The sequence below is a fragment of the Myiozetetes cayanensis genome, unplaced genomic scaffold, assembly GCF_022539395.1.
Source record: "Myiozetetes cayanensis isolate MyiCay16 unplaced genomic scaffold, myiCay2020 scf19, whole genome shotgun sequence".
Classification (NCBI taxonomy): Eukaryota; Metazoa; Chordata; class Aves; order Passeriformes; family Tyrannidae; genus Myiozetetes; species Myiozetetes cayanensis.
In genome coordinates this window covers 3,317,501-3,341,092 of record NW_026087400.1, presented here as the reverse complement: position 1 = coordinate 3,341,092, position 23,592 = coordinate 3,317,501, and the positions used below count along the sequence as shown (strand labels likewise).

The following is a 23,592-nucleotide window of genomic DNA, read 5'->3' as shown; positions in this document are numbered from 1 at the left end:
GGGGCCAGGGGCTGCCAGGTTCGGGCCAGCAGCCTCCCACGGGGGAGACACCCACACCGGGGGGGGAAATGGGGTGAAGCCTGGCTGTGCTCCCGTATGAAAGGGCACAGGGGTGTCTGTGGGGGTCAGTGGGGTGCAGACACCGCTCAGCACGACCCTCTCCCCTCCAGGCTGGCTCACAGCTCTGAGCCAGAGTCTGGACGTGGTGGGACAGCAGCGACCAGCCCTGTGTGTCCCCAGTCAGCCCCACTGTGAGGGTGCCATGAGCCAGGGGGACTCAGAGGAGGCAGCAGAGGGGTCAGGCCAAGTCCTGATGTGTTTCCTCTCAAAACGGGGTCCCCCCTGGCTCAGCCTGCACCACGGATCAGTGGACCATCTGCTGTGGCCAATCTTTGAGGGGAAAAAAAACTTAATGCCCTGGGCTGCACATCAGGAAATTGGGGTTAAAAAGGGGAAAGGCAGGGATGGAAGGTCATGGGGTGGCTGGAAGAGGTCAGGGCTCAGCCTGGCTGGTGGCACAGTGCACACTGCAGAGGGACGAGCCCCTTCCACCAACTGCAGCGTGGCTCCTGCACCCCGGGGCCGGATCCCACTGCTCTGTAGCGACCCTGGGGGCCAGGGGGGCTGGGAAAGGGCAAGTGGCAAGACCGTGGAAGGGCCGTGGAAAGGCCGTGGAAAGAGCCTGGAAGGGCCATGGAAAGGCCGTGGAAGAGCCGTGGAAAGGCCATGGAAAAGCCGTGAAAGGGCCGTGGAAGGGCCGTGGAAAGGCCATGGAAAAGCCGTGAAAGGGCCGTGGAAAGGCCGTGGAAGGGCCGGTCCCGCGGCCTCTCCGCAGGCCGCAGTCGCCCCCTGGCGGCGGTCCCCGTTCGCAGCCCCGCGGAGGGGCCGGGCCGGGGCCACCACCGCGCACGGCCGGGCCCCACGGCGGGGGAGGCCGACACATCCCCCGCCGCCTCCCCGCGCCCCGCGGGGACACACCGGGACACGGAGCCGGGACCCCCCCACACACACACAGACACACACATACACCCGTGGACTACAACTCCCATCGCGCCCCGCGGCGCGCCCCTCCCGCTCCTTCCTGCCGCCCCCCCCCCTCCCCTGCGCACGCCCCCGCGGCGCGTGGCGGGGCCGCGCTGGGTTCCGCTTCCGGCGCGCCTCGCTGTGGTCCCTGCGGCGGCGGCCGAGCCTTGTGCCTCCGCCATATTGTCTGTGTGCGTGCGGCGGCGGCGGCGGCGGCGGCCGCGCCAGGTACCGGCGCCTCCCGCGCCCGCGCGGGGCCCGCAGCGGCGGCGGCGGCGGGCGGAGGGGGCGAGGAGAGAGGCGCCTCGCGCCACCTGTGCTTCCCCCTCCCGCCCCCACCCCCTTCACTCCGCCGCGGGCGCTGCTGGGGCCGGGGCCGCCCCATCAGGAGCAGAGCGGGGCCGCGGCGGCGGCGCTGAGGGGCGAGCGCGGGAAGCAGGCGGGCCCGGCGCGGCGGGGAGGGGGCAGGGCCCGGCGCGTCCTGCCCGCGGAGGGGCTCGGAGCCCCCGGGGGGAGCGGGCAGGGGCCGCGCAGGGGTCGCCCCGCTGCCCCCCCCGGGCCGGGCCGGGGCCGCTCCCGGCCGCGCAAGGAAGGGCCATGCCCCGCGGGACCGGGGCCGTCCCCTCCCCCCAGCGCCCCCGGCTCGCTCGTTCGCGCCGTGTAGGTGTTATTTATCTAAATTGCCCGGTCTCGCCTCTCCCCCGGCCTGCCCGGAGAAGCGGGGGCGATGCGGAGGGGCCGGGAGAGAGAGGCCTGTTTGTCGGTGCTCGCCGCCACCCCCGGCTGCGCAGGGACTCCGATCTGGGCCTTTCTGGGCGGGGGGGAAGGTCGTTCTCACGGCTTCTCCCGCCCGTGTCTCCTCTGGAAGCGGCGGTGGTCGGTCTGGTCCCCGCTGTAATTTGGTTCATTGTGCCTTGGGGGCAGCGAGCTGCGTGTGGCTGTTTGTGAAATGTGCTTTGTAAGTGAGAGGTCAGATAAGATTATGGAGCCCCGTGTGTGTCAGATCACTTTATTCTTAGTCAGGGCCTTGGGTGAAACCAATAAAGTTTGGATTATGAACATTCAGGGAAAGAAGGAGGGGCAGGCACCCATCTCTGCTCTCTGGTGACCAGGGACAGGACCCAGGGGACGGCTAGAGCTGCCTAAGGGGAGGTTTAGGTGGGATCTCAGGGAAAGGTTCTTCTCCCAGAGGGTGGTTGGCACTGAACAGGCTCCCCAGGGCAGTGGGCACAGCCCCAAGGCTGCCAGAGCTCCAGGAGGGTTTGGACAACGCTCTGAGGGACAGGAGGGGATCGTTGGGGTGTCTTGTTCAGGGCCAAGGGTTAGACTCGATCCTGGTGGGTTCCTTTCAACCCTGGTACCCCCTAGAGGGGTCTGTGATGATTTGGGGTTTGTGCTGCTCAAACATGGGCTGGGGCCTTGGGGAGCTGCTCCCTCCGTGCCAGGATGATGTGTCTGGAGGGGGCTGTGCCCTGTGCCCACCTGGCTCCTCAGGGAAGCTCCGTGTGCTCCCCAAACAGCCCGGGAAGATCCCCCAGAAGGGCTCAGAGTCGCCTGGGCACAGCAGGAATGAAGTGGACACCCAGTGCTTGTGCTTGGGTGTGATTTATTTGCTGGTTCTTGGAAAGCACTTTCTTTTCAGGAGCAGAATTGCTCAGTTTGGTGCTCTTTGGTTCTGGTGAGGGACCTGGGTGCTGGGTGTGGGTCCCAGTGTGCATTCCAGGTGCAGCATCAGCAGGGGCAGGGGAGTTGCTCATCCCTGTGTTGTTCCTGCTGGTGGGATGTGGAAAAGGGCAGAGGTTGTGCTTGGGAAGACTCAAGGCAGGATTTGGGGGAAAATGTGAAGCTCGATCAGCTCCTTTAGTCCTAAAAACTGGGATGGGTTTCTAAATGTTCTGATTCCTCCAGCACAGGGCCATGCTTGGGTAAAACATACCAAGAGTGGCCCATCCTCTGTGGAGACACTGGAAAATAAAAACTGGAATGGGAATGTCCAGTCCCATGGACAGGGCAGGGCACTCTGCCCTCAGGAGAAGATCCACCCATGCCTTGCACCTGGAATCCCAGTTCTGTGGGTGCCTCCAGGCACAGAAGGGCTTTTTGTAAAGGTGCAGATCTTTCCCTGAGCATGAAGTAGATCTTTGGTGGTGGGCAGTGATCCTTCCCTCTCATCTTGGCAATGGGGAGAAATTTCCTTTATTTCACCTTTCTCTGGTGATTGATGGCAATACCTGGTAATATAATTTGTATTGTTAGTGAAAACTACTGTCCTCATTCCCTCGTGGCTGGTGGGAGAGCTGGGTGTGCATGTCCTGCACTCAGACCAGAGAGTTTGGCCTCTCACCTGCTGCCCATGAGGAGCTGAAACAGGGTGGAGGAACTTTGTGGATTGAAGGAATTGGGTGCATCGGTGTGGAATACGGGCTGCTGGAAGGTGGTTATAGGTTTGTGGAGTTACAGAGAAAGAAACCATAAAAGAGGACAGGGTCCCAACTTCTCCCAGCCATATTAAATGGTGGGTGTCCTCACAGGTTCCACTTCAGTTCTTCTTCTCCATTTTCTCCTTTACAGAACTAATTTTCTCTTTTTGTCTTTCCTCTTGTCCTCTGAGGAATAAGGGAAAGGGAGGCAGGAGAAGGAAATGGGTGACATTGTGGTGGTGTGATTAATTTCATGTCACATTTCTGAAGAGGCAGGGATTTATTTCTGGGTTACCAGACCTGTCACCTCCACTGTTCCTCCATTATGGAATTGCTTACATTAAGGTATCTGTTTTAGAAACTCCCTGGATGAGATTGGTGCCATCTTAGATCTTACTGTCCCTTAAGGGTCCTGAGAGGGGGGAAAAAACTCCCAAATTTTAGAATCAAGAAGGACTGCTGTGACTCAGTCTGGCTGCAAACATTGATTGTAGGACAGCTCTTGGATAATTTTTCGGAGCTTGGATGTCTCCTTCCAGGGGCTTCCAAGAGCTGACTTCCCTGGAATTTACAGAATGTAATTGGAGAAAAGGAGTTCTCCTTTGGACCTACAAAAACTGCTTGAAAGAGGAGGCTGCAGCTTTCTCATCTGTTGTCAGCGCTGGGTCTGAAAGCAGAGTGATTTTCCAACCTGGTTTTTCAAACCTGTCGCCATCAAGGTGCCCAACTAACGGGTCCACAGGAAAGGTCGATGAGAAATGGGATTGTTGATGTAGCCATGGGATCAGAGGCTCGTGGATGTCTTCTGTTGGTCGGGTGTCAGCAGCAGAGGAGCGGGAGCGTGACACGAGTCTCACCTGCTCCTGTGTTCACACTGCTCTGGGCAGTTTCATTCAGGCAAATGATTTTATTACCCATTTCATGCTGCTGCTTTGGGAAGCTGAAGAGCAGAAGGGGGGCTTGGAGCTCTTTGTGGACTTGGTACCACCACGGACTCACATTTGGAAAGTTACGACATTAATAATTCTAATTTTCCAGAGAGTTTATTTCTGAGAGTTATGTCCTTCTTACTCACTTCTAATTTTCAAGGGACGTTACCATTTGCAGGGAGACGGTTTCTAAAGCAGGCTGTCCAGCTGCTGGCCCTGTAATGGCTGGATCATATTATGGCAATTTATTAAACATGAATGGTGAATAAAATGTGTACTGGATGAAAGCAGAAAATAATTTTGAGTCAAGGCAGAACTTGGCTGCGGGTTTCCCACTGGATAGTCGTGTCTCTGAGTGTTAACAGCAGTCCTAGAAAATTGGAGGTTATTCACTCCATTTTTGCAGAGAAATAGGCTCTGCCCTTGCCCCTTCTGAAACAACCAAAGGCTAAATTAGTCTCTTTTAATTAATCCAAGTGTAGGGAGAGTCCAATGTGCTGTGCAGTGCCAACACAGAATTATGTGCCAGAACTTGCTTTCCCTGGGTGGGAAAGGTCTGGCTGTGGTGGGAAGAAATGCCCCCAGTTCCTCCTGCTTGTCCAGGGAGGCAAAATGGAGCCTCTGCCTGTTGTTGCCAAAGCCCTTGGAGAAGGCATTTTCTCAGAGCATCTTTGCACACGTGTGTGTGAGTTGTCAGAAAAATCTTTATTTTTAGTGTTCTGAAAATGGATGAGCGTGGACGCGCACAACAGATTAATTTCCAGTGTAGGAAAGCGAGAGCTCCTGCAATGTTCCTCCTCTTCCAGGCTTTGTCACAGGCTTCTCTGCCTGTTACCAGTGTGCTGTTGAATTCCACCATCTCTTCCACACTTTGATTGTACTCCAGAAGGAAAAGGGGGGGGCTTTTTGCTCGCTGTGCAGCATCCAGATTCATTTCACCTCAGTTTAAAGATTAAATTACAGGTTTTGGCACAGTGGCTTTGCTGGAGGGGGGTTGTTTGCAGGGTGTGAAGGAGGATGCTGTGGGGTTGTTTGGCATGGCAGTGGTGGGTTCAGCATTTGTGTCCCCAGGGGTTACACTGGTGAAAGTGCTGTGGTCACCAGGCTTCAGTTCATCTCCAGAACACTGGGGTGAAATATTAAAATCTTGGTTGGTACATTCACATCACCTGCAGTGTCAGGAGCCAGCACTGGGGTTTATACAGTTCTAACTGTATTTAAAATTTTTTATATATATATATAAAATTTCTAAACCCAGCACTGGGATGTTGTGGTAGGGTACCCAGGGCATAACAGCTATTAAACTGGTTGCTGGAGTTTGATAGCTTTTTTTTTTTCCCTTTTGATTTTTGGGGTGGTTGTAGCTGGGTTCATCTTGTGTCAGTAATGACGAATTTTTAGAGGATTATGTCAGAACTTTACTTTCTGGCAGGGGTTTGCACCGGGTGGTTCTTGCTGAGCCTGCTGGATGCCAGCTGAGCAGTGGAGATGGTTTGTGGTGCATCACCCGCTCTGTGGAACAGCTGATCACAGGGATTTCCTGAAGGAATAGTTACATGCAGTGTAACTGCTTTATCCTTTGGCTCTGGTAACTGTTCCTGCCCCTGGGAATTACACGGTCAGGTCAGGTGGAACTGTACAGCTTTTGCAGGTGGTTGGTACAGGTCAGTTGTCCAGGTTCGGGCTGAATCCCTCTCTGTACATGAACCAGAGTCAAATCAGCTGAACAATTGGCCTGGCAGTGCTCTGTGCCTACTAATTAATGAGGAAAACAACTGTGTCACTTAGCAGCAATTAGGGAGGTAGAACTTTCCCGGGGACGCTGCCAGTGGAACCTGATGTCAGCTGTGAAGAGCCTGTAGCGGTGCTGAAACATTCCCCTTTGTGAGCCCTCAGGAAGAGTTCCCTGGCTGGGATCTCAGAAATGGTAGTTTTGGTGACTGGAACACTGTCTGAAGCTCCAGCAGTAGGAGCTTTAGTTTTGTTAGTGCTCTTGGAATAAAAAAGAACTGTTTCCCACTGAAGTCTTGCTTTGGCTTTAGGGCAGGCCTGGAGGGATGTACCTCCAAAAAAACTCAGCCCACCTTTCCTGCACTCCCTGCTCGGCCTGAACTGTCAGAACTGTGGGGAAAAGGTGCCTGCAGAAGGCCTCTTGTTTGGTGTGTGTACAGGGAGGTTAGTTTGGCAATTCCTGGTTACATTTACAGCCATTTTTACTGGATTGTGTCAGGATTCCTTGGCACTGGCAGTAAGGATATCCGCTGTGTCTGTGGGAGGCTGGGAGCAGAGGCAGGAGCAGCCAGAGGTGTGGGGAGGCAGCAGAGCCTGTGCTCAAATGCTGGGGCTTGGGTGTCTTGCTGGTGTCACTGCCCAGAGCCTCGTCCAAGATCAGCCTTTGGACACCTTTTTGTGTCAAGAAAAGCCTTCCCTTTGCTCCATATGCTGTGGACTAAATTAGCTCTGAAAATATGAGGGAGAGTCCAGGGCCTTTGGGTGAGAGAAGTGGGGAGACAGGAGTTCTAAAGGTTGTCTCTTCTGGATAAAATCCCTTAGGAGATGGAGTGAGCAGCATTCCCATCACTCTGCTGGAGGAAATCCCGGCTGTCCCGATCCAGGTCCATGTGCTGCTGCCAACACTGACGCTTGGCAAAGGACAGTTGTCCAACCAGGCTGAGGCAGTGGAGACCCACAGAGGGTCTGTGAGAGCTCTGCTACAGTTTAGCTGTTACAGGTCTGAACACAAAGGAAGACAAAGCGTGACAGACCTTCTGCCAGGAGGGTGTGTGGGCACCAGAGGCACTGCCAGGGCGTCCTGGAGGGTGACAGACGTGCGAGACGCTGCTCTCGGCGCTGGGAAAGTGGGACAGTGAAGTTTTCCCCAAGACTGTGCAGGGTATTGTGAAATGTGGAGTGACAGTAAAACTGAAACCGTTCCGTGGTGGGTCCTGTGACTTCCATACGGATTGTGATCCTTGTTACACAAGGGATAATTTCTTCATTGGCAGGAACCACGAGGAATTGGAAGGGGAGGGGATCAGTCAAGCTGATGAAGGAAGAGCCAATCTAAATTTTAGGATATTTCCAGTACAGAATTACTCCATGGTGTTTCTTCCAGTATAGCTAAACCTGTCAACTGCTTTCCCTAAGGACTGGCCATGTCTTGTTTTGAATTAATCACAACTGTTCGTGTTTTCTTTTTTAAGGGAATGTTGAGGCCTTTGGATATCATGATTTGTTATTCCTCACAACCAGCTATTTAGAAGAAATCTGCAAAATAACTTTGGTGGAAAATGCAGTTAGAGCAGCCTCTGCTGTTCCAAAACAGTGCCCAGGGAAAAGTTCGATTTCAAACCTTAGCTTTTTCTTTTTACTCAGATTTTAAAATCTGTGCTTCTATTGATGGTGCCCCTTTAGTAGGGAAGTGATCTTCAGGAAAGAATGTAAAGTGTCAGCTTTGTTAATCCAGGTTTGTTTCTATTTTAGCTATAAAATCATAGAAAAATATAGGTTGCGAGGGACTTCTGGAGGTCATTCTTCCATGCTCGTATTGCTGCAGTTTCAGCATCGTGAAAACACACAGATCGGGTTCTTTTGTGAGATAAAGCATATTTTTTATGAAGTTGATCACTGTTACTTCTCCTTTCAAAGGTAAGCTGGGTGCTGGTTGATGTTGGCTGCCACCAGGCTGTACTGTAGGATTTAGGCATGTCCTGATCTTGTAATTTCAGTGGTGTCTCTCCAGTTGTAGATACTCTCCAGACTCTGAAGGAGCAAGTTCTCTTCCTTGGGAGGATTACAGGGCTATGTGGAGGAAATCATCAACAGTTTTATCTGATAATTGTGATGTTTCCTCGCCCTAAGAAATCACGCTACACGCTCGTGATTTCGGAGGCCGGGTTTAAGCCGTTTGCCGTGAAAGGTAACATCTTGCTTGCAGTTGTAGATAAAAGAAAGGAATAACCTTTTGATTCCAGACTCTGTACTGTAATTCTGCTCTTCTGCACTGACAGAGCTTTTCTTCTTTCACAACAAACCTGCTGCTGTCTCAGCCTGTTTACAGTCTTAGCCTGGCACAGTCGCCGCTGTAATGAGCTTACGTGGGGAAAGTACAAGTGAGAGCAAAGTCTTAGACCTGTTTGGCCGATCTGTCCATCTCACTTCTCTCCTCGAGAGGAAGGTGAACTTCTCTGAGACAGTCTGTCTGGAACTGATAAAGTGATGGGAGTGTTTTCTTGGCTCTTTTGAGTCCAGCTTGGGACAATTCAGGTCCTGTCCTGCTCCTCTGGGCCTGTTGTGGGCTCACCTAAACCAAGTCCAGGTGGGTCCTTGCTAATAAAACCAGGGTTATGTGGTGTTGGACGTGGTTTGCTGGGTTCACTCCTCTCCCTTTGGATGAACTTGGATCTTCCTGGCAGCACACTGTTCACATGGAGGGCAGGTGTCAAGCGGTGCTTGTGTTCCTGGGTGCATTATTTATACTCCAAACCTTATCCACAAAGGTCATCACTTGGATAGCACTTGCAGGGTCCTGGAGACACCAGCCTGCCGGGAAGCTCTTGGCTTCCAGCTCACTGGGAGCCTGTGGGAGTGCTGTGTCATACTGGTGCAACTTCTTAGGTTTAAGGTTCTCAGTGAGTAACTCGGCTCGAGAGAAGCTGGGTGCCAAAAACGTGTCCATTTTAAAGGAGAAAAAAGATATTCCAGTATCTCAGTTATTCTTGGCTAAAAAAAAAAAAAAAAGGCAAATGTTACTAGGGGCTAAGTAGGTGTGTTTCTCAAACTAATCTGCATGGATTTCTTAGCTGTGTTTTGTTGCTACTTGCTGTAAGTGGATACGTCTGGAAGGACAGAGGGTGTAGGAAATTCCTGTGCTCATCGGAATAGGTGCTGGAAGTATGGATCCTTCACAAGATATCACATCCCCCATGGGGGCAGGGGTTGCCCTTGGAATTAGAGTGCATTTTAAGGACAATTAACATCCCTTTTTTAAAATGAGGGAGTTTGTAACGGTGGTTTAAGTTAAACTGTTTTAAAAATCAGATTTAAAATGAGCACTGAGAGGCTTTTTACCCTTTTGTTGAACTTTGGGCACAAAATGTCTAATCTTGCCAAGCTGCTCAGACAACAGGGTACTGCTCTGTGTCCTTGCACAGGGAAGCCCTTGCAGTGAATAGCGTGTCAGATTGTAGCTGGGAGCTTTGTCTTCCTCTCTCTGTGACCTTTGGTGTGTTTTCTGAAAGCTCGTGGTTGTGTTTCCTAGTTAAACACTTCTCTACCAGAGAAATTAAAATTTTGACATTGTGGTTTTTTGGGGATGCTCAAGACTGCATCGGACATGGCAACCTGATCTAGTCACATCTGCTTTGACTAGATGATGTTAAGCAGACTTTTCAATATAAGTTATTCTATGATTCTGTCATTAAAGCAGGAATTAATAAATGGCAACATTCTGTTTGGGTTCTGCAGAAACAGAACTCATCTTTTGTAAGAAGCTCAAGACGGTTCTCTAGGTGCAGTCACTGCTCATACTGTAGATTTTCTGCCTGAAAAACTGGAAGCTCAACTGATGTTTGCATGTCAACACCTGTCCCCATTATCTGTCCTTATTTGTGTCATTCCCTTCTGCCAAGGAACTTGGATCCACTGCAAAATGATCCCCCTCCAGGGGCAGTGGAAGAAAAATCTATCCGAATTCCTTGGCTGTTTTGAGCAGAGTGAGTGAGCACCTTTCAGGCAGGGAAAGTTTTTATATGTGTCTGTAACTTTGTTTGCTTCAAAATTAAATTATCTCTGCAGACTTTCTCCCCTTCCTGTATAAAGAACAGCAGACAATAATACCTACCCTCGTAAATAGACATTGTGTGCCATTCTTAGAAGCTGCAGTCGATGATTTCCTGAAAAAGCCTTTCTCTGAGCAACCAGCTACAATGTGCTGCTTGAGCTGGGCTAGAGCTACGTGACAAAAAATAGCCACTGTGAAATTTGATCTATCTTTAGATAATGTGATTGATTTTTCTTTCTTTTTTATTCTTTTTTTTTTTTTTCTTTTTGCCTTGCTGAAGCTGATCTCGCTCAGCTGGGTGAGCTGGAGCAGCCACATGTGCTTTATTGATACTGGGTTGTGCTTAAAAAATTAAAATTGCTAAGTCATGTATAGGTTCAGTTAATTCTTACACAAGGAGTACTGGGCAGAGGAAATGAGCCAGTGCTTCTCCTGCCAGAAGCACATGGAATGAGGAGAAACAAAACCACCATGATTGAACTTTGAAATCTAATAAATTTCACCGTACTAGAGTGTTCTAGTAAACTTGCATGCTCTGGTAATGCCTGGGGACCTTTTTGGAATATACATCTAATTTCTAAGTGTCTGAGTCATGCCATGTAAATGCTTTGAGGTCTTAGATGATTGCTGCCTCATCTTCTGAAAGTGTGTTTTGTTAGAGAACTAATATTTTGTCCAGGAATAGGCTTATTGTATTTTTAGGAATACTTCATATTCTTCCATTAGCTGCAAGCCAGGCTGAAGTGCCCCATCCTTACCCTCTTGGTGTGAGGCCTCAGTGGACTTTGGGACGGTGCTGTGTCCCTTTTGAACCTTGGGACTGGGTTAGTGCAAGCCTGTCTACCTGGAGCTGCCTCCAGCACCACTGGTGTGTCAGTAGGTCAAAAAATAACCCAGCTGCTGAGCTGTGTCCATGCCAGAGAGCCCTCATGGATGTTTCTGCCTCTGGATGCAGGACCAGCTGCTGGTCAGGTTGTGTGGCACAGTGAAGGGCATCAGACCTGTGCCCCTCAAGGTCCTCCACCATCTTCACAGCCAGTGGTTCTTGCTGGGCCCTCCCAGCAGCTGAAGCAGTGCAGACCTTGAATAACCAGCAGGACATTGCCAGGAGAGCGGGATTTTGCTTCTAGAATTTTTATCTGGTCTGCATTGTCCTGATAGCCTGATAACTGCTCCGAGCAGATTTCTAGGTCTTTTCTCATTAATAACTGATTAATGGGGCTATTATTTCCTCCTGCAGTCTGGCAGTTGCCTGTTTTTTGTGAAGGAGTAAGATTGGCATAGCAAATAAATACATTCATTTAGGTCACAGCCCACTGCTCGAGCCCATCCACAGGTCTGGGTGTCCCTACACTGAACAGAGCCCTTCCACGAGACAGCTCCCCTCCCTGTCAGTTATCTTGAAAGCTGACAAAGAGATTCTTTACTTAAACACCTAAAAATATGTCAACTCGTGAAAGATTTGAGAGGTGCAAAGGCACCACGTTTATTTTAGGTAGGATAATACTGAAGTAAAATTGTAGTGAGTTACTGTTGTCTTAGATACTCAGATATAGATGATAAGATATTCAGGTATAAATGATAAAAATTGAGAGTATTTGACAAACAGTAACTTTCTTTTGAGTGATTTTGACTAGTCTCAATGCTGATAAAACCTAACAGAAGCTTTGCAAAGATCACAAGATAAGGAGAAACAGTTGGAGTTGCTTACCAAGTGCTTCGGACAAGCAGATGCAAAGAAACATCTTCAGACCCTGGCAGCAGAATTTTTTTCTTGAGTTTGAGTAAAGCATCATAATCCAACACAGATGCCGCTGTCTTTTGGACAGTCAAGATTTAATGCCTTGACTGTAGAAAGTCGTGACTAAAAGGGGTTCTCCTCCCAGCAGAATTGGTTTGGGTGGCACAAGATGGGGGAGTGATGAGATTCCAGCCCGTGGCTGCTACTTTCGCTCTGGAGCTGAAAAGGAGTCTGTCTGCAGATACAGAATTCGTGGCATTTCTTTCCTCTTGGAAAGTTATCTCTGCAACCAGAAGTTGGGAGCAACATGCTGAAAGTTGCAAGATTTGGGAGGGGGCTTTGTTAGCGGGGCCAAGTGACCCGTCTTGTGTGAGGGAGAGCAGGCAAATTGCTTCCAAGCTGTGACAAGCGATCCCAGGCCTGTGGCTGGGCTCCAGCCTCTCCTTCCCAGCAGCTTTTAATGATTAACCTAAATACTTTTATAGTACCTCGAGAATTTAACCTCTGGTTCGTGTTCTCTCTGCAGGTGGAGGAATCTGAGGCCTTTCTCCTCCTTGCAGCGTTGCAGACCGGGTCGCCTCTGATTTCACATCTGCTCGTTTCCGCCTGCCAACCTGTCTGATATGTCGGGACCCGTGCCGAGCAGGGCCAGGGTTTACACGGACGTGAACACACACAGACCCCGCGAGTACTGGGACTATGAGTCGCACGTTGTCGAGTGGGGGTAAGTCCGGGGGCTGCCTCTGGATGTCCCTGCCCTGGGATCGATCCCCGTGGATCCGGGAGCATAGGGAGTTCAGTCCCCTGTGAGGCTTTATCCACGCTCCTCGGCAGATGTCAAGCGTTAGGATCGTGGTGTTTCTTTCAAGGAGTGTTTCTTATCAAACTTTTAAACCCTCAGCTGCACGGGAACAGCAGCTTCCTTAAAAGTTTGAAGAGTTTTTGCCAGGTAGTCAGGAAACATCCCCCTTTCAGAGGGAAGAAAGTCTTTTTTCTGAAACAATCTAACCAGCCCTGAGTGCAAGGGCTGAAAAGAAGTGAAAAGGCTTTCAAACTGAAGTTGCTCCTGGCTTGGATGAGTGAAGAGGCTCTGCAGACTTAAATAGGTACATGCTATTTTGTGACTTGTTGCTCTCTGCGAGTGACTGCAAGAGACACGGCTGCTTTTCTTTGAAGGAGGGAGGTGTCTAAATTGAGCTCATGACTAAACCGTCCCAGAATCAGGCAGCAGTGGTGGCAGCTTCACAGCTCTGCATTCCTGCTGGGATGTGGAGGGCCCAGGCAGAGTTCTGCCCTCAGCTGTGCTGCAGTTCCCAGTTTCTGGAATGTACACAGTCGTCAGGAGCATAAGTGCTTCTTTGTGCCTGGTCTGTTTTTAAACAGGCTGGCACTTAAGATTTTGCTCTCACTGGCTTTGTTGATTTTTAACAGTATTATACAAAATAAAATGTAGCTTCCAAATATGGAGAGATGGGGAGAAGGGATAGCTCGAGTTTGCTAATGCTGAAAAGATAGTTGGGCTTTCAGTCCATAGTTCTGGATTGAATCTGACTCGGGCAAATAGAAATTCCCTGTTTCTCTCTGAATTCTTAATCCCCCTGGTCAGGAGAAGACATTGGTTAATCCCTTTTGTCTGGAAAGTGAGGCAGTGATTGAGTGTTAAGGAGCATTGTCATGGAAATGACTGAGCTCTTTGGAACTTTAACCTTTTCTCTCCACAGAAATCAAGATGACTACCAGCTAGTTCGAAAATTAGGCCGAGGCAAATACAGTGAAGTATTTGAAGCCATCAACATTACAAATAATGAAAAAGTAGTTGTTAAAATTCTCAAGGTGAGCTGGGGATTGGGCAACAGATAAAATCTGTCTTGAGGTGATCAAGAGGCCAGGAAGGGCTGTTTGATGTTCTAAAACTGAAATCCTTAAAGCCAGGCTTTGGAGTGTCATTCAGTGAAACAGGCCATCATTTTGAGCCTCCAGATACTCGCCCTGCACTTGGATGTTAAGTCAGATCTCTGCCTGTAAGGAATTAGGCTCTGTCTTAAAGAAGCCTTCACGTGCAACGCGTTTTTACCTAGAGCTAAGCAACGCTTCAGCAGCTGACTACAAAATTCTCACCTGCTCTAAGTGCTGGACCCTGGCATGCTGTCATGGGCATGGCCTTCTTTCAGTGACCCTCCAATAGCCCATGGACTTCTCACAGTTCAGCATTTGCCACGTGCCTGTTTAGAATTTTTGGAGTATCATAGAATCACAGAACTGTTCAGGTTGGAAAAGCCCTCTAAGATCATCGAGTCCAACCATTGCCCCAGCACTGCCAAACCCACCACTAAACCCTGTCCCCAGGTGCCACATGTATATGTCTCTTAAATACCTCCAGGGGTCCCTCTGCCACTGGAGCAGCCTGTTCTCATTCACAACCTTTTCCATGCAGAAATCTTTCATGATATCCAACCTAAACCCTCCACCGGCACAACTTGAGGCTGTTTCTTCTTGTCCTACCACTTGTCCTATCAGATCATGTTCAGAGAGCCTTAAAAAAAAAATCTTCCTGCCTTTCCTTCACATGGAACTATTGTCTATAGCTGTCAGGGTTGTTTGGTTAGGAAGGAGACAGCAGATATTTGAACCCTTCTTGGAGTGATGCATACCCGGGTTATATTGCAAAGGCTCTGATGTGTTTTGCTGATCTGCAAAACACCCAGTCACCTGGGTGTTGTCATCTGGGTGTTGAGCTATTAGCCTCACTTTACTGTAGTGCTTTATCTTACACTTTGGGTTTTTTATTCTTCAGCCTGTTAAAAAGAAGAAAATCAAGCGTGAAATCAAGATCTTAGAGAACTTGCGAGGCGGGCCCAATATAATCACCCTTGCAGATATAGTAAAAGATCCTGTGGTGAGTATGGGAGCAACTGAAAGGGTACCCTGGGCTTATGGGTGAAGTTTCTGTGTTTGACTTCAGCTCTGATCCGGGTTTTTGTTTATCCCTGCTCTTAAATCCTGCTTTTGAATGGGCTAATAAGATCAGCTCTTCATCTGATAAACTTCTCGTAGAGGGCCCTTCCCCCACAGGTCCCTCCAGCCCCTCACTCTGTGAGGAAGAGATACCAGTGAGCTGAGAGAAGTTAATTCGTTCTGCAAACAGCGCTGCCGGGGGCTGTGGGCTTTGGCTCTGCTTTCTCTGTCTGAGGGGAATCATAAATATGTTCGAGGCAGAGGGGTTTTGTGCAGTTTTAGGAGGAAAAAAATGGTGTAATTAATGATACCAAATGGAAACATTATCTCAACATAACATGGCTGAATACTTTTCTTTCTGTTTTAGTCTCGGACACCCGCTTTGGTTTTTGAACATGTAAACAACACAGACTTTAAGGTACAGTGTGGGATGTGAACTTCTCATTTTTTTCCATTTGAAAGCCACTCATTCTGTTTCTTGAGGGGAAAGTCAAATACATAGAGCAGGCAGGCTGTTTATTCATTTCCTTCCAGCATAGGAACTGTACTTAAAGGTAAATACAGTTGGGATAGAAGTTTGTAATTAGTCCTTCAGTATCATTTTACCACAGAAGTTAAAAGGTGAGGATCCAGATTTCAAGTGGTATTTAAACTTGGGAGCAAATGAATCTGTTGCTGTACCTGTCTTTTTGAATCATTTGGCTTTTATATGTACAACTCTTTATTGAAACCACTTTAAATTTGGACAGCTGTTTCTGTGGCCTTTCGTACTTCTGGGAGTAGGGATTTAAATGGTTCTTTGTGCCCTTCCTACTGACCCACCTCAAGAGAAGAAAGGCAGTGCAGAGCTGGGTGTGGGATCAGAGTAACTTGGGAAACTTGAACTATTCCTTCATATGGGTTATGAGAGCCACAGCAGCCCAGGACAGGGCTGGGTTATTCTGTATTGGCAGGGATGTGATGGGGGTTTTTGGGTGTTGAACACTGATATGATGTGTTTGTGTCCCACAGCAATTATACCAGACATTAACAGATTATGATATTCGATTCTACATGTATGAGATTTTGAAGGTAAGCTGGTGTTTTGCTGTTTTGGCTGTTTATTTCTAGGATTTGCTCTCAGCTAATCCTGTAGAGATAGTTCCATGTTGCTGACGATAGTGACATATCACTAAGGGAAGGGAAGAGAAAGCCTATGGAAGAATTGGCAGAAAAATGTCAACTCAGTATCGATTTTTTTCAGCCTTGTTTCTGCAACAAATGCTGGTCTTTTTTTTTATTTTATTTTTGAGGCTAGCAGAGCCTTTCAGTACACTGAGATAGCTTAAAGATCCTGAATCAGAAGTACGTGTAGCCTCTGAAAACAGACAACTGTAAGCTGTTGCTGGCTGGGTTTGTGCTTTAATGTAATGTGAGTCAAATGTCTTTGTCCATTCTTCTGAAACAAGTAATTTTTTTCCTTAGGAGCCTGGAAAAGGGAGCCTTGTTTGATCAATAGTGCCTAGTAACTATGCTCTTAGGGACTCTGAAATTCCAGTTTTTAGGAGGGAGCACATGAAGTGAAGTCAGGGCACTTGTGTTGCTGGGACCTCCTTTGGAAGGGGGGCTCTGTGATCACTGAGTCTAGTCCAGGATGTAACACTGGGCAGTCTTGCCATCTGATTACACTTGGTGTATGTGCAAATACTCCTGAATATGGTTGAACTTGAGAGGTCCTTGTGACTCCAGCATCTGTTTCTTTGTCCCCTGCAGGCTCTAGATTACTGCCATAGCATGGGAATCATGCACAGAGATGTCAAACCTCACAACGTCATGATTGACCACGAGCACAGAAAGGTAGTGTGGGGAGGCTGGGGGGGGGCAGGGAGGGGGGTCCTGCTTTTCTCTTGGCAAACTGGGATCCCTTCTGGGGGTACTCCTGTGTGGTGGTATTAGCAGACCCCTTCAAAGGGCACTGCACCCCCTTGTGTGGAGAACTGTAAAATGAGCTTCTGTGTGCTGCTTTTTGAAGCTTTTATGGGGTCACATGTACAGACAGGGTTGCAAGGAGAGGTATTTTATTCCCACTGGTTGGTGATATGGGTTTGGGGAGAATATGTTACCAGATGCTCTGATCAAATGAATTTCAGCCTCTGGAGAGCTGGAGCATCCCTTGAGCCTCTTTTCTTTTCTGCCATTTCTAGCTTAGACTAATAGACTGGGGTTTGGCTGAATTCTATCACCCTGGCCAAGAGTACAATGTCAGAGTGGCTTCCAGATATTTCAAAGGACCTGAACTCCTTGTAGATTATCAGGTAAGAACTACCAGGACTTCTCACTGACTTTTATATGGAAAGTCTGTGCCATTTCAAGGTAACAAACGCAAAACTCAGATGTCTAGAGAGTTGAAGCTGAAGTCTGTTCCAAAATGTATGGCAGAAAGCAGCCATAAAATTAAAGAAATTCTGAATTAAAGAAACTAATGAGTAGTCAGTCTCAGGACCTGAGGAAGAGATGCAGAACTATCATCATGGATCTTGGAATACAAATGCTGAATATTTTTTTAGCAAGGCTATGTTTGCAGTAAAGGTACAGGAATGAAACAAAGCCCCTGTGGGAACAGCGAGTACTGCATGAACTTCTAAATTAAGCTATAAAAGCATCCCCATATCTGATGGCAGATTGCATTATGGAAATCACAGTGTTCCTGGTGACTTTCAGACTGTACTGGTTCTGAAAAAAAGGCACATCCTCACCTGCCTGTGGACCTTGGGGAGGCCACGCCTTTTGTTGCTTGTTGTGATCCCTCCCGTCCCCACACACACTTCTCAGTGGTTCATAACATTGGAGCCTGCAGTGAAAATAGAAAAAGGCACTGGTCTTTAATATCCTGGTGGACAGGGATGGAACTAGGATACCTGCTGTCCTGCTAATTGCTGTATCCCAGTTTGAGTAACTGGAACACTGAGCTAAACAGTGTTTAGGGGTCAAGATACATGAAGATAGTTCAGTCTGTTTCCAGCATAATGTGGCCATGTTGTTTGTATCACTGGAGGGAGGGGGGGGACCCTGTTAGTTTTAGAAGTCTGCTCTGCTTGATTCATTAGAAATTGAATTGTCCTTCTGGTTTTGTACAGATGTATGATTACAGTCTGGATATGTGGAGCTTGGGTTGCATGTTGGCTAGTATGATATTCCGAAAGGAACCATTTTTCCATGGCCATGACAACTATGATCAGGTGAGAGCTGGTCATGTACAATCTCTGTTCTCTTAGCACCATGAAGATTTCCTGCTTAGGCTTCTGTCGAGTGATCTGGAGAAGGATTTAAGCTTTTCTCTAATGGCTTCTTTGCTCAGTTTGAAGCCACATTCCTTTTCTCGAGTGTGCAAGATTACGTAACCAATTAAATGGAAATGGATTTACAGAGCTTTGTACTTAGGGGCTCCTCAGTAGGAGTCTGGGAGAAGCTGTAACAATAGTTGCATTACAGCTGGCGTGTTCTGGTACACAGATTGGCTATTCCTGAGGTTATGTGGAAAGCCCCTGCCACTATCCACCTTCCCCCTTCTCTGTACGCAAACTGCATTTGCTGCAGGTTTACAGTCAAGATTCTGAAATCCTTGATGCGTTGCCTTTAGGCCAGAATATTTATACTCAAACCTTTACCACATGCTCTGCATGTGACTGACATGCAAATATTCCAGAACAGGGACCTTTTATTCTCAAACCTCCATTCTGGAGCTCTCTGGGGTGGTGCTTCACCCTTCACATGCAAGATCCAGAGTTTCTGCTTTTTTTGACCAGTTAGTCTTGCCTTCCCCCTCTCTTGGTTTTGAATGTTTTCTTGCTACAAAGGGAGTTAGTGTTGCAGGGTCTCAGGTTTTAGAGATTTTAGGGTATGTGGCTCCCTCCTGGCTGCCTTGGGGTACTGAGCTCTGGCTGTGAGCTCTGGCACGTTCCTGGTGCTGGGGACTCTGTGTGGCTGGGGAAGCTGGTTCAGAACTGAGACCAGGTTCAAGCTCCCAAGGGAATGTGCTGCTGTATCTTCCCCCAGGCTCCAGCATTATCATCTCCTCACAGTAGTGACTTCTTTTTCTGTTTGTTCCCAGCTGGTGAGGATAGCCAAGGTGCTGGGGACAGAAGATCTGTATGACTACATTGACAAATACAACATTGAGCTGGATCCACGTTTCAATGACATCTTGGGCAGGTGAGACAAGGTCTGGAGTCTCTTGGGTAGATCCAGACACAGCTACAGCTTTGTCAACAGACCTTGAAGCAAACAAAAACTTAGGGGAGAAACCAGAGCCAGAATTCTGGAGAATTGTCACCTTGTGCCTTTGGTCCCTTTTGCCAGTGCTTCCCATAGTCCTTTATATGGAAATGGACCTGAGGAAAGATTTTTAAATGTCATCCAGGCAATAAAGGAACTGCTGGAGCAGAAAGCATGAAGGGCAAATGCTCTCTCCAGCCTGGGGGAAACAGTGCTGTTTCTCAGCATTACAGCACGGAAAAATCAGGTGCTGCTTCAGGTGGCATTTACATCATTTTTTCCCCTCATAGAGTTATTTCATGCAACACTAAAAGTAAAGGAACCAATGTCGGGGGCGTAAGAGAAGAGCAGGACCTGGAATTTTAGGCCTGTAATCCATTCTGAATGATTCCTGCTGCCGTGCAGGGGCTGTGGTGGCTGTCCCTGGGCTGTGGTGGCCTCGGTGGCCGTGCCGGGGCCACAGCAGCTCTGCCACCGCGTGGATACACAGTGCACTGCTGCTTCACATTCCACAAACCCCAGCCCTGCGGCTGCTGCCACAACCCTCTCAGGGACACACATCTGTCACAGTCCCTGCTCCTTAAAAAGAGTGAATTTTGGCGTGGCTGTCCCCTGCCCGGCCTGATTTGGATCTGTTTTCCCACAGACACTCCCGTAAGCGATGGGAGCGCTTTGTTCACAGCGAGAACCAGCACCTGGTGAGTCCAGAAGCTCTGGATTTCTTAGACAAGCTGTTGCGATACGATCACCAGTCACGACTCACAGCGAGAGAAGCCATGGAACACCCCTACTTCTGTGAGTATCAGCTGCTGCCCTGAGAGATCTGCCTCTGGGAGGTCTCTGTTCCCATGGGTTGTGCAGATGGGGACTGAGGACAGCAACAATAATAAGCCTGGTCTCTGCATGTAATTGCACCAGAGCTGAGGCTGCCGCTCTCTGGGTGGGTAAAATATGCCACTGCCACCTACACCAGCCGAGGAACCAGTGTTGGATACCTGTGTTGGGCCCATGAATCAGCGAGTGATATCAGGGAAAGTCACCTAAGTGATGTGATTTGGGGCTGCCTTTGGCAGATGTGATTGGATTCCGATGTTTTGATAAACCCAGAGATGTCTGGTTTGTGGAGAAACAGGGCTTGGGTTTGCAAGCAAAAATGTAACTTCCACTGGTAAATGTTTTTAAATGTTTGCTGGTTTTCACAAATATTGATATTTAGGGCTTTGAAACAGCTGCGACAATGCAAAATGTCAGCATTTGTTCAGGTGTGGGTTTTTCTTCTTGCTGCTAAAGCAACCCCTATAATTAACAAACTGCAGATCTATGCTACACCTGCAGGAAATATTCCAGTGAAATGTTTTGCAGGTATGAGCATTAGTAAAGCCAAAAACCTGGAATGTGGGAGTTGAATGAATAATTCGGGTCCACACAGAGATACAGATGGTGCTGAGCTCAGCATGAGGAAAGGCAAAATTCGGGATTCCCTTGTCTGACACAGGGAGCCTGGGAGGCAGGAAGGGGTTGTCCCTGTTCAGGTGAGAGCATTATTTACCTGCAGCTGAAAGTAAAAAGTTAGTGAGTAAGCTGGGATCATCTCACAGAAGACAACAAGCTCCAGTGACACTCCTGACAGCTCACAAGCTGCTGTGAGATGTGTATAGAGACGTGACACGTGATTGTAATTAGTGATAATCTATCTGCTCGCTACACCCATGATCTGGGTTTGGCTTTCTGCAATTACGCAGTTGCTTAGCACAGAAAACACATCAAACTTCACCTTAATTCCCTTCAGCTTTTCCTGTCAAGCAGTCCTGCTGACCCCCAATCATGTTTAGGTGGCTTTCCCTGGTATCACACAACTCACACACCTTCTGAGCGCTTTCCACTGGGACAGGGTGTAAACTTCTGAGTTCTGGTGTAGATGGTGGTTGATGTGCCAGGACTGGCTGAGCACAGAGGCCACGGGCAGTCTGTGAGCCTCAGCAGCCCTTTGGCAACACAGCACCTAAGGGTAGTGTGCTCTTCCTAGATCCCATTGTGAAAGACCAGGCTCGGATGGGCTCGTCCAACATGCCGGGTGGCAGCACTCCTGTCAGCAGTGCGAGCATGATGTCAGGTCAGTCCTGCTCTCAGCTCTTCTTGGTGATTGCTGTGGTAAAGAAGCATTTTGTGTGTGCTGGGTGGGTGTGAGGATCCAGGAGGGTGAGTTCTGCAGGTGGGGCATCGGGTCATCCCCTGGGACTGGAGACAAGGGCAAGGAAGGCTGCAAAGAAGTGGGTGGGAGAGCAAGATAAGTAAGGTCTGGGGCAGCCTGACCTGCTTTTCTGGTCTCGTTTTAAAAAGTGCTTTGCAGTTGGATTTCCTGGCAGCAGTTTGAAGGACAGTGCACTGGAACAGGCTGCCCAGAGAAGCTGTGGCTGCCCCGTCCCTCAAAGTATTCAAGGCTGGGTTGGATGGGGCTTGGAGCAACCTTGTGTGTCCCTGCCCATGGCAGGGGGTTGGAACAAGATGAGCTTTAAGGTCACTTCCAACCCAAACCATTCTGGGATCCTGCCACTCTTCTGCCCATCAGTGACTCTTCAGTCAGCCCTTCTCAGAGGCCACAGAGAACTGTGACAGATCTTTAATCTCAGCTTTCCTTGGCAGCTCTGAAAACATAACCGACCTGCAAAGCCACCGCTTGGTTTCAGAAGCTGAGCTGTCCCGGGTGGCAACGTGCTGTTTTCACTCTTAATTCCTGCTTCCCTGTCTCTCTTCCAGGGATTTCTTCAGTGCCAACACCTTCACCCCTTGGACCTCTAGCGGGCTCACCCGTCATCTCTGCCACCACCACCCTGGGGATGCCGGTTCCAGCTGCTGCGGGCGCCCAGCAGTGACGGGCTCTGTCTCCTGCTGCCTGAGCTGAGTCAGGTGGGGAAGAGGTTTCCCCCTCCACCTCTCCTCAGGACGCAGCTCGTGCCTGGCAGGGGAAGGGAGGGGATGAACGCTTTGGAGACACCGTGTCTGAACTGTTGCTTGTGGATTTATAGTAGTTCAGTCATTATATACAAAATTATTATAGGCTGATTTTTTTCTTTTTTTACTTGAACTTTTCGTAACTCAGGGGATTCCCTGAAAATACCTACAGATGGAATATTTCTTGGACAGTTTTTCTTTCCCCCCCCACCCCACTTCTCCCCCCCCCCAAAAAAAAAGAAAAATAATACTCTTCATTTAATAACAAATGAATCAACAGCATTTCCAAGCTCTTGCATCCTGCTGGAAATCTCTTCTCTTCACGTTCCCACCATTATTCCTCCACGAGCCTACACCTTGGGGGATTGTGCTCTTCTCCAGAGACTACCAAACCAAGTCTTCGTGAGGCAGGGGAGGGGGATTCTTAAAGTACCACTCACTTGAACCCCATGTCCTGCATATGTCCCAGCCAGGGTACACTGAGGAGACAATTCCAGTAGGGAGAGGTGGGATAAGCTTAAAAGGAATAAGTGCAGATAATGTCCAAAATCCTAATTGGATTGGATAATGTCTCCTTAGGAGCCAACCAGAATGCCAACTCACCCCTTGCATGTAATTTTAGTCTTAAAAATGAGGTTACTGATCCAATTGGAGTCCTTGCCACCTCCCGAGACAGGTGCTCCTGTAGAGTAAAGCCCTACTCTGATCAGCCCCTTTCTCACAGGAGGGTTCTTCCTGCCGTTGCTTGGCTTGGATCTCTGGAATTAGTTTGTTATTGGGTATATTGTTTTTAAATCGTTTCTATAGGTTTCGAGCTGGTGGCTACTTAAAAGCTGGAAAAAAATCAAAAAAAAAGTCAGACCGCGCCAAGTCCGATCCCACATCTTCACCCACCATCCCCTCCCTCACGTGCCATGTGGTGAGAATACCAGTTACCTCACAGTCTTGTAAATATGCACTGAGAGGAAGGAGCAAGCAGACGTTAACTTAAACTGAAATGGTAGACCAGTTAATTGTGGACAAATATTATCATTGACAACGGAAAAAGCACCCTTGTTACAGCCCTGCTACCCCTTGCTGTGTATATATACTTTGTCCTTCATATGTGAAAGATCCAGTGTTGGAATTCTTTGGTGTAAATAAACATTTGGTTTTATTTATCGAGGTTAGATTTAAGTTCCCTGTGTAGAGGCCTCCCCTGGGTGGTGGTGCACTGAGACGGGAGCGGTGGCAGCCACTGTCCCTGTCACACGCAGGGGGAGCAGCGCAGAGGGGCCTCACACAGATGTCACAAGCCAGAGTATCTCCTGGGAGAAGCATCTTTTGCCATAAAACCAGCAAAGCCTCCTCTTGTGTCTCAGCCCTGATGGTGGGGCGTTGAGATGATGAAACAGTTCTTAGGGGTTTTTTGTGTGTGTTGCCATTCATTGGAGTTCAGTGATTTTTTTTCAGCCACCTGTTTGTGGGACTAGGCTGGTGTGCCTGCAGGGGCAATGTCACCTGTCCTGGGTCACTCCCATGCCAAAGCCATTGCAG

General features: G+C 48.8%; 1 protein-coding gene across 2 annotated transcripts; it reads left to right on the top strand.

Annotated features, from left to right (window-relative positions):
• Positions 1–1,127: 1,127 nt before the first annotated feature.
• On the top strand, positions 1,128–23,220 carry CSNK2A1 (casein kinase 2 alpha 1). Of its 2 annotated transcripts, XM_050313681.1 has the most exons (13): positions 1,128–1,251; positions 12,422–12,619; positions 13,617–13,728; positions 14,690–14,791; positions 15,218–15,268; positions 15,862–15,921; positions 16,603–16,686; positions 17,034–17,144; positions 17,967–18,068; positions 18,941–19,041; positions 19,751–19,899; positions 21,131–21,217; positions 21,862–23,220. In XM_050313681.1, exons 2-13 carry the CDS (start codon positions 12,519–12,521, stop codon positions 21,975–21,977), a joined length of 1,176 nt encoding a protein of 391 aa, XP_050169638.1. In that variant the 5' UTR covers positions 1,128–1,251; positions 12,422–12,518; the 3' UTR covers positions 21,978–23,220. The 2 variants fall into 2 exon arrangements, with proteins under 2 accessions (XP_050169638.1, XP_050169637.1); XM_050313680.1 differs by lacking the exon at positions 1,128–1,251 and having other exon boundaries at positions 1,824–12,619.
• The last annotated feature ends 372 nt before the right edge of the window (positions 23,221–23,592 follow it).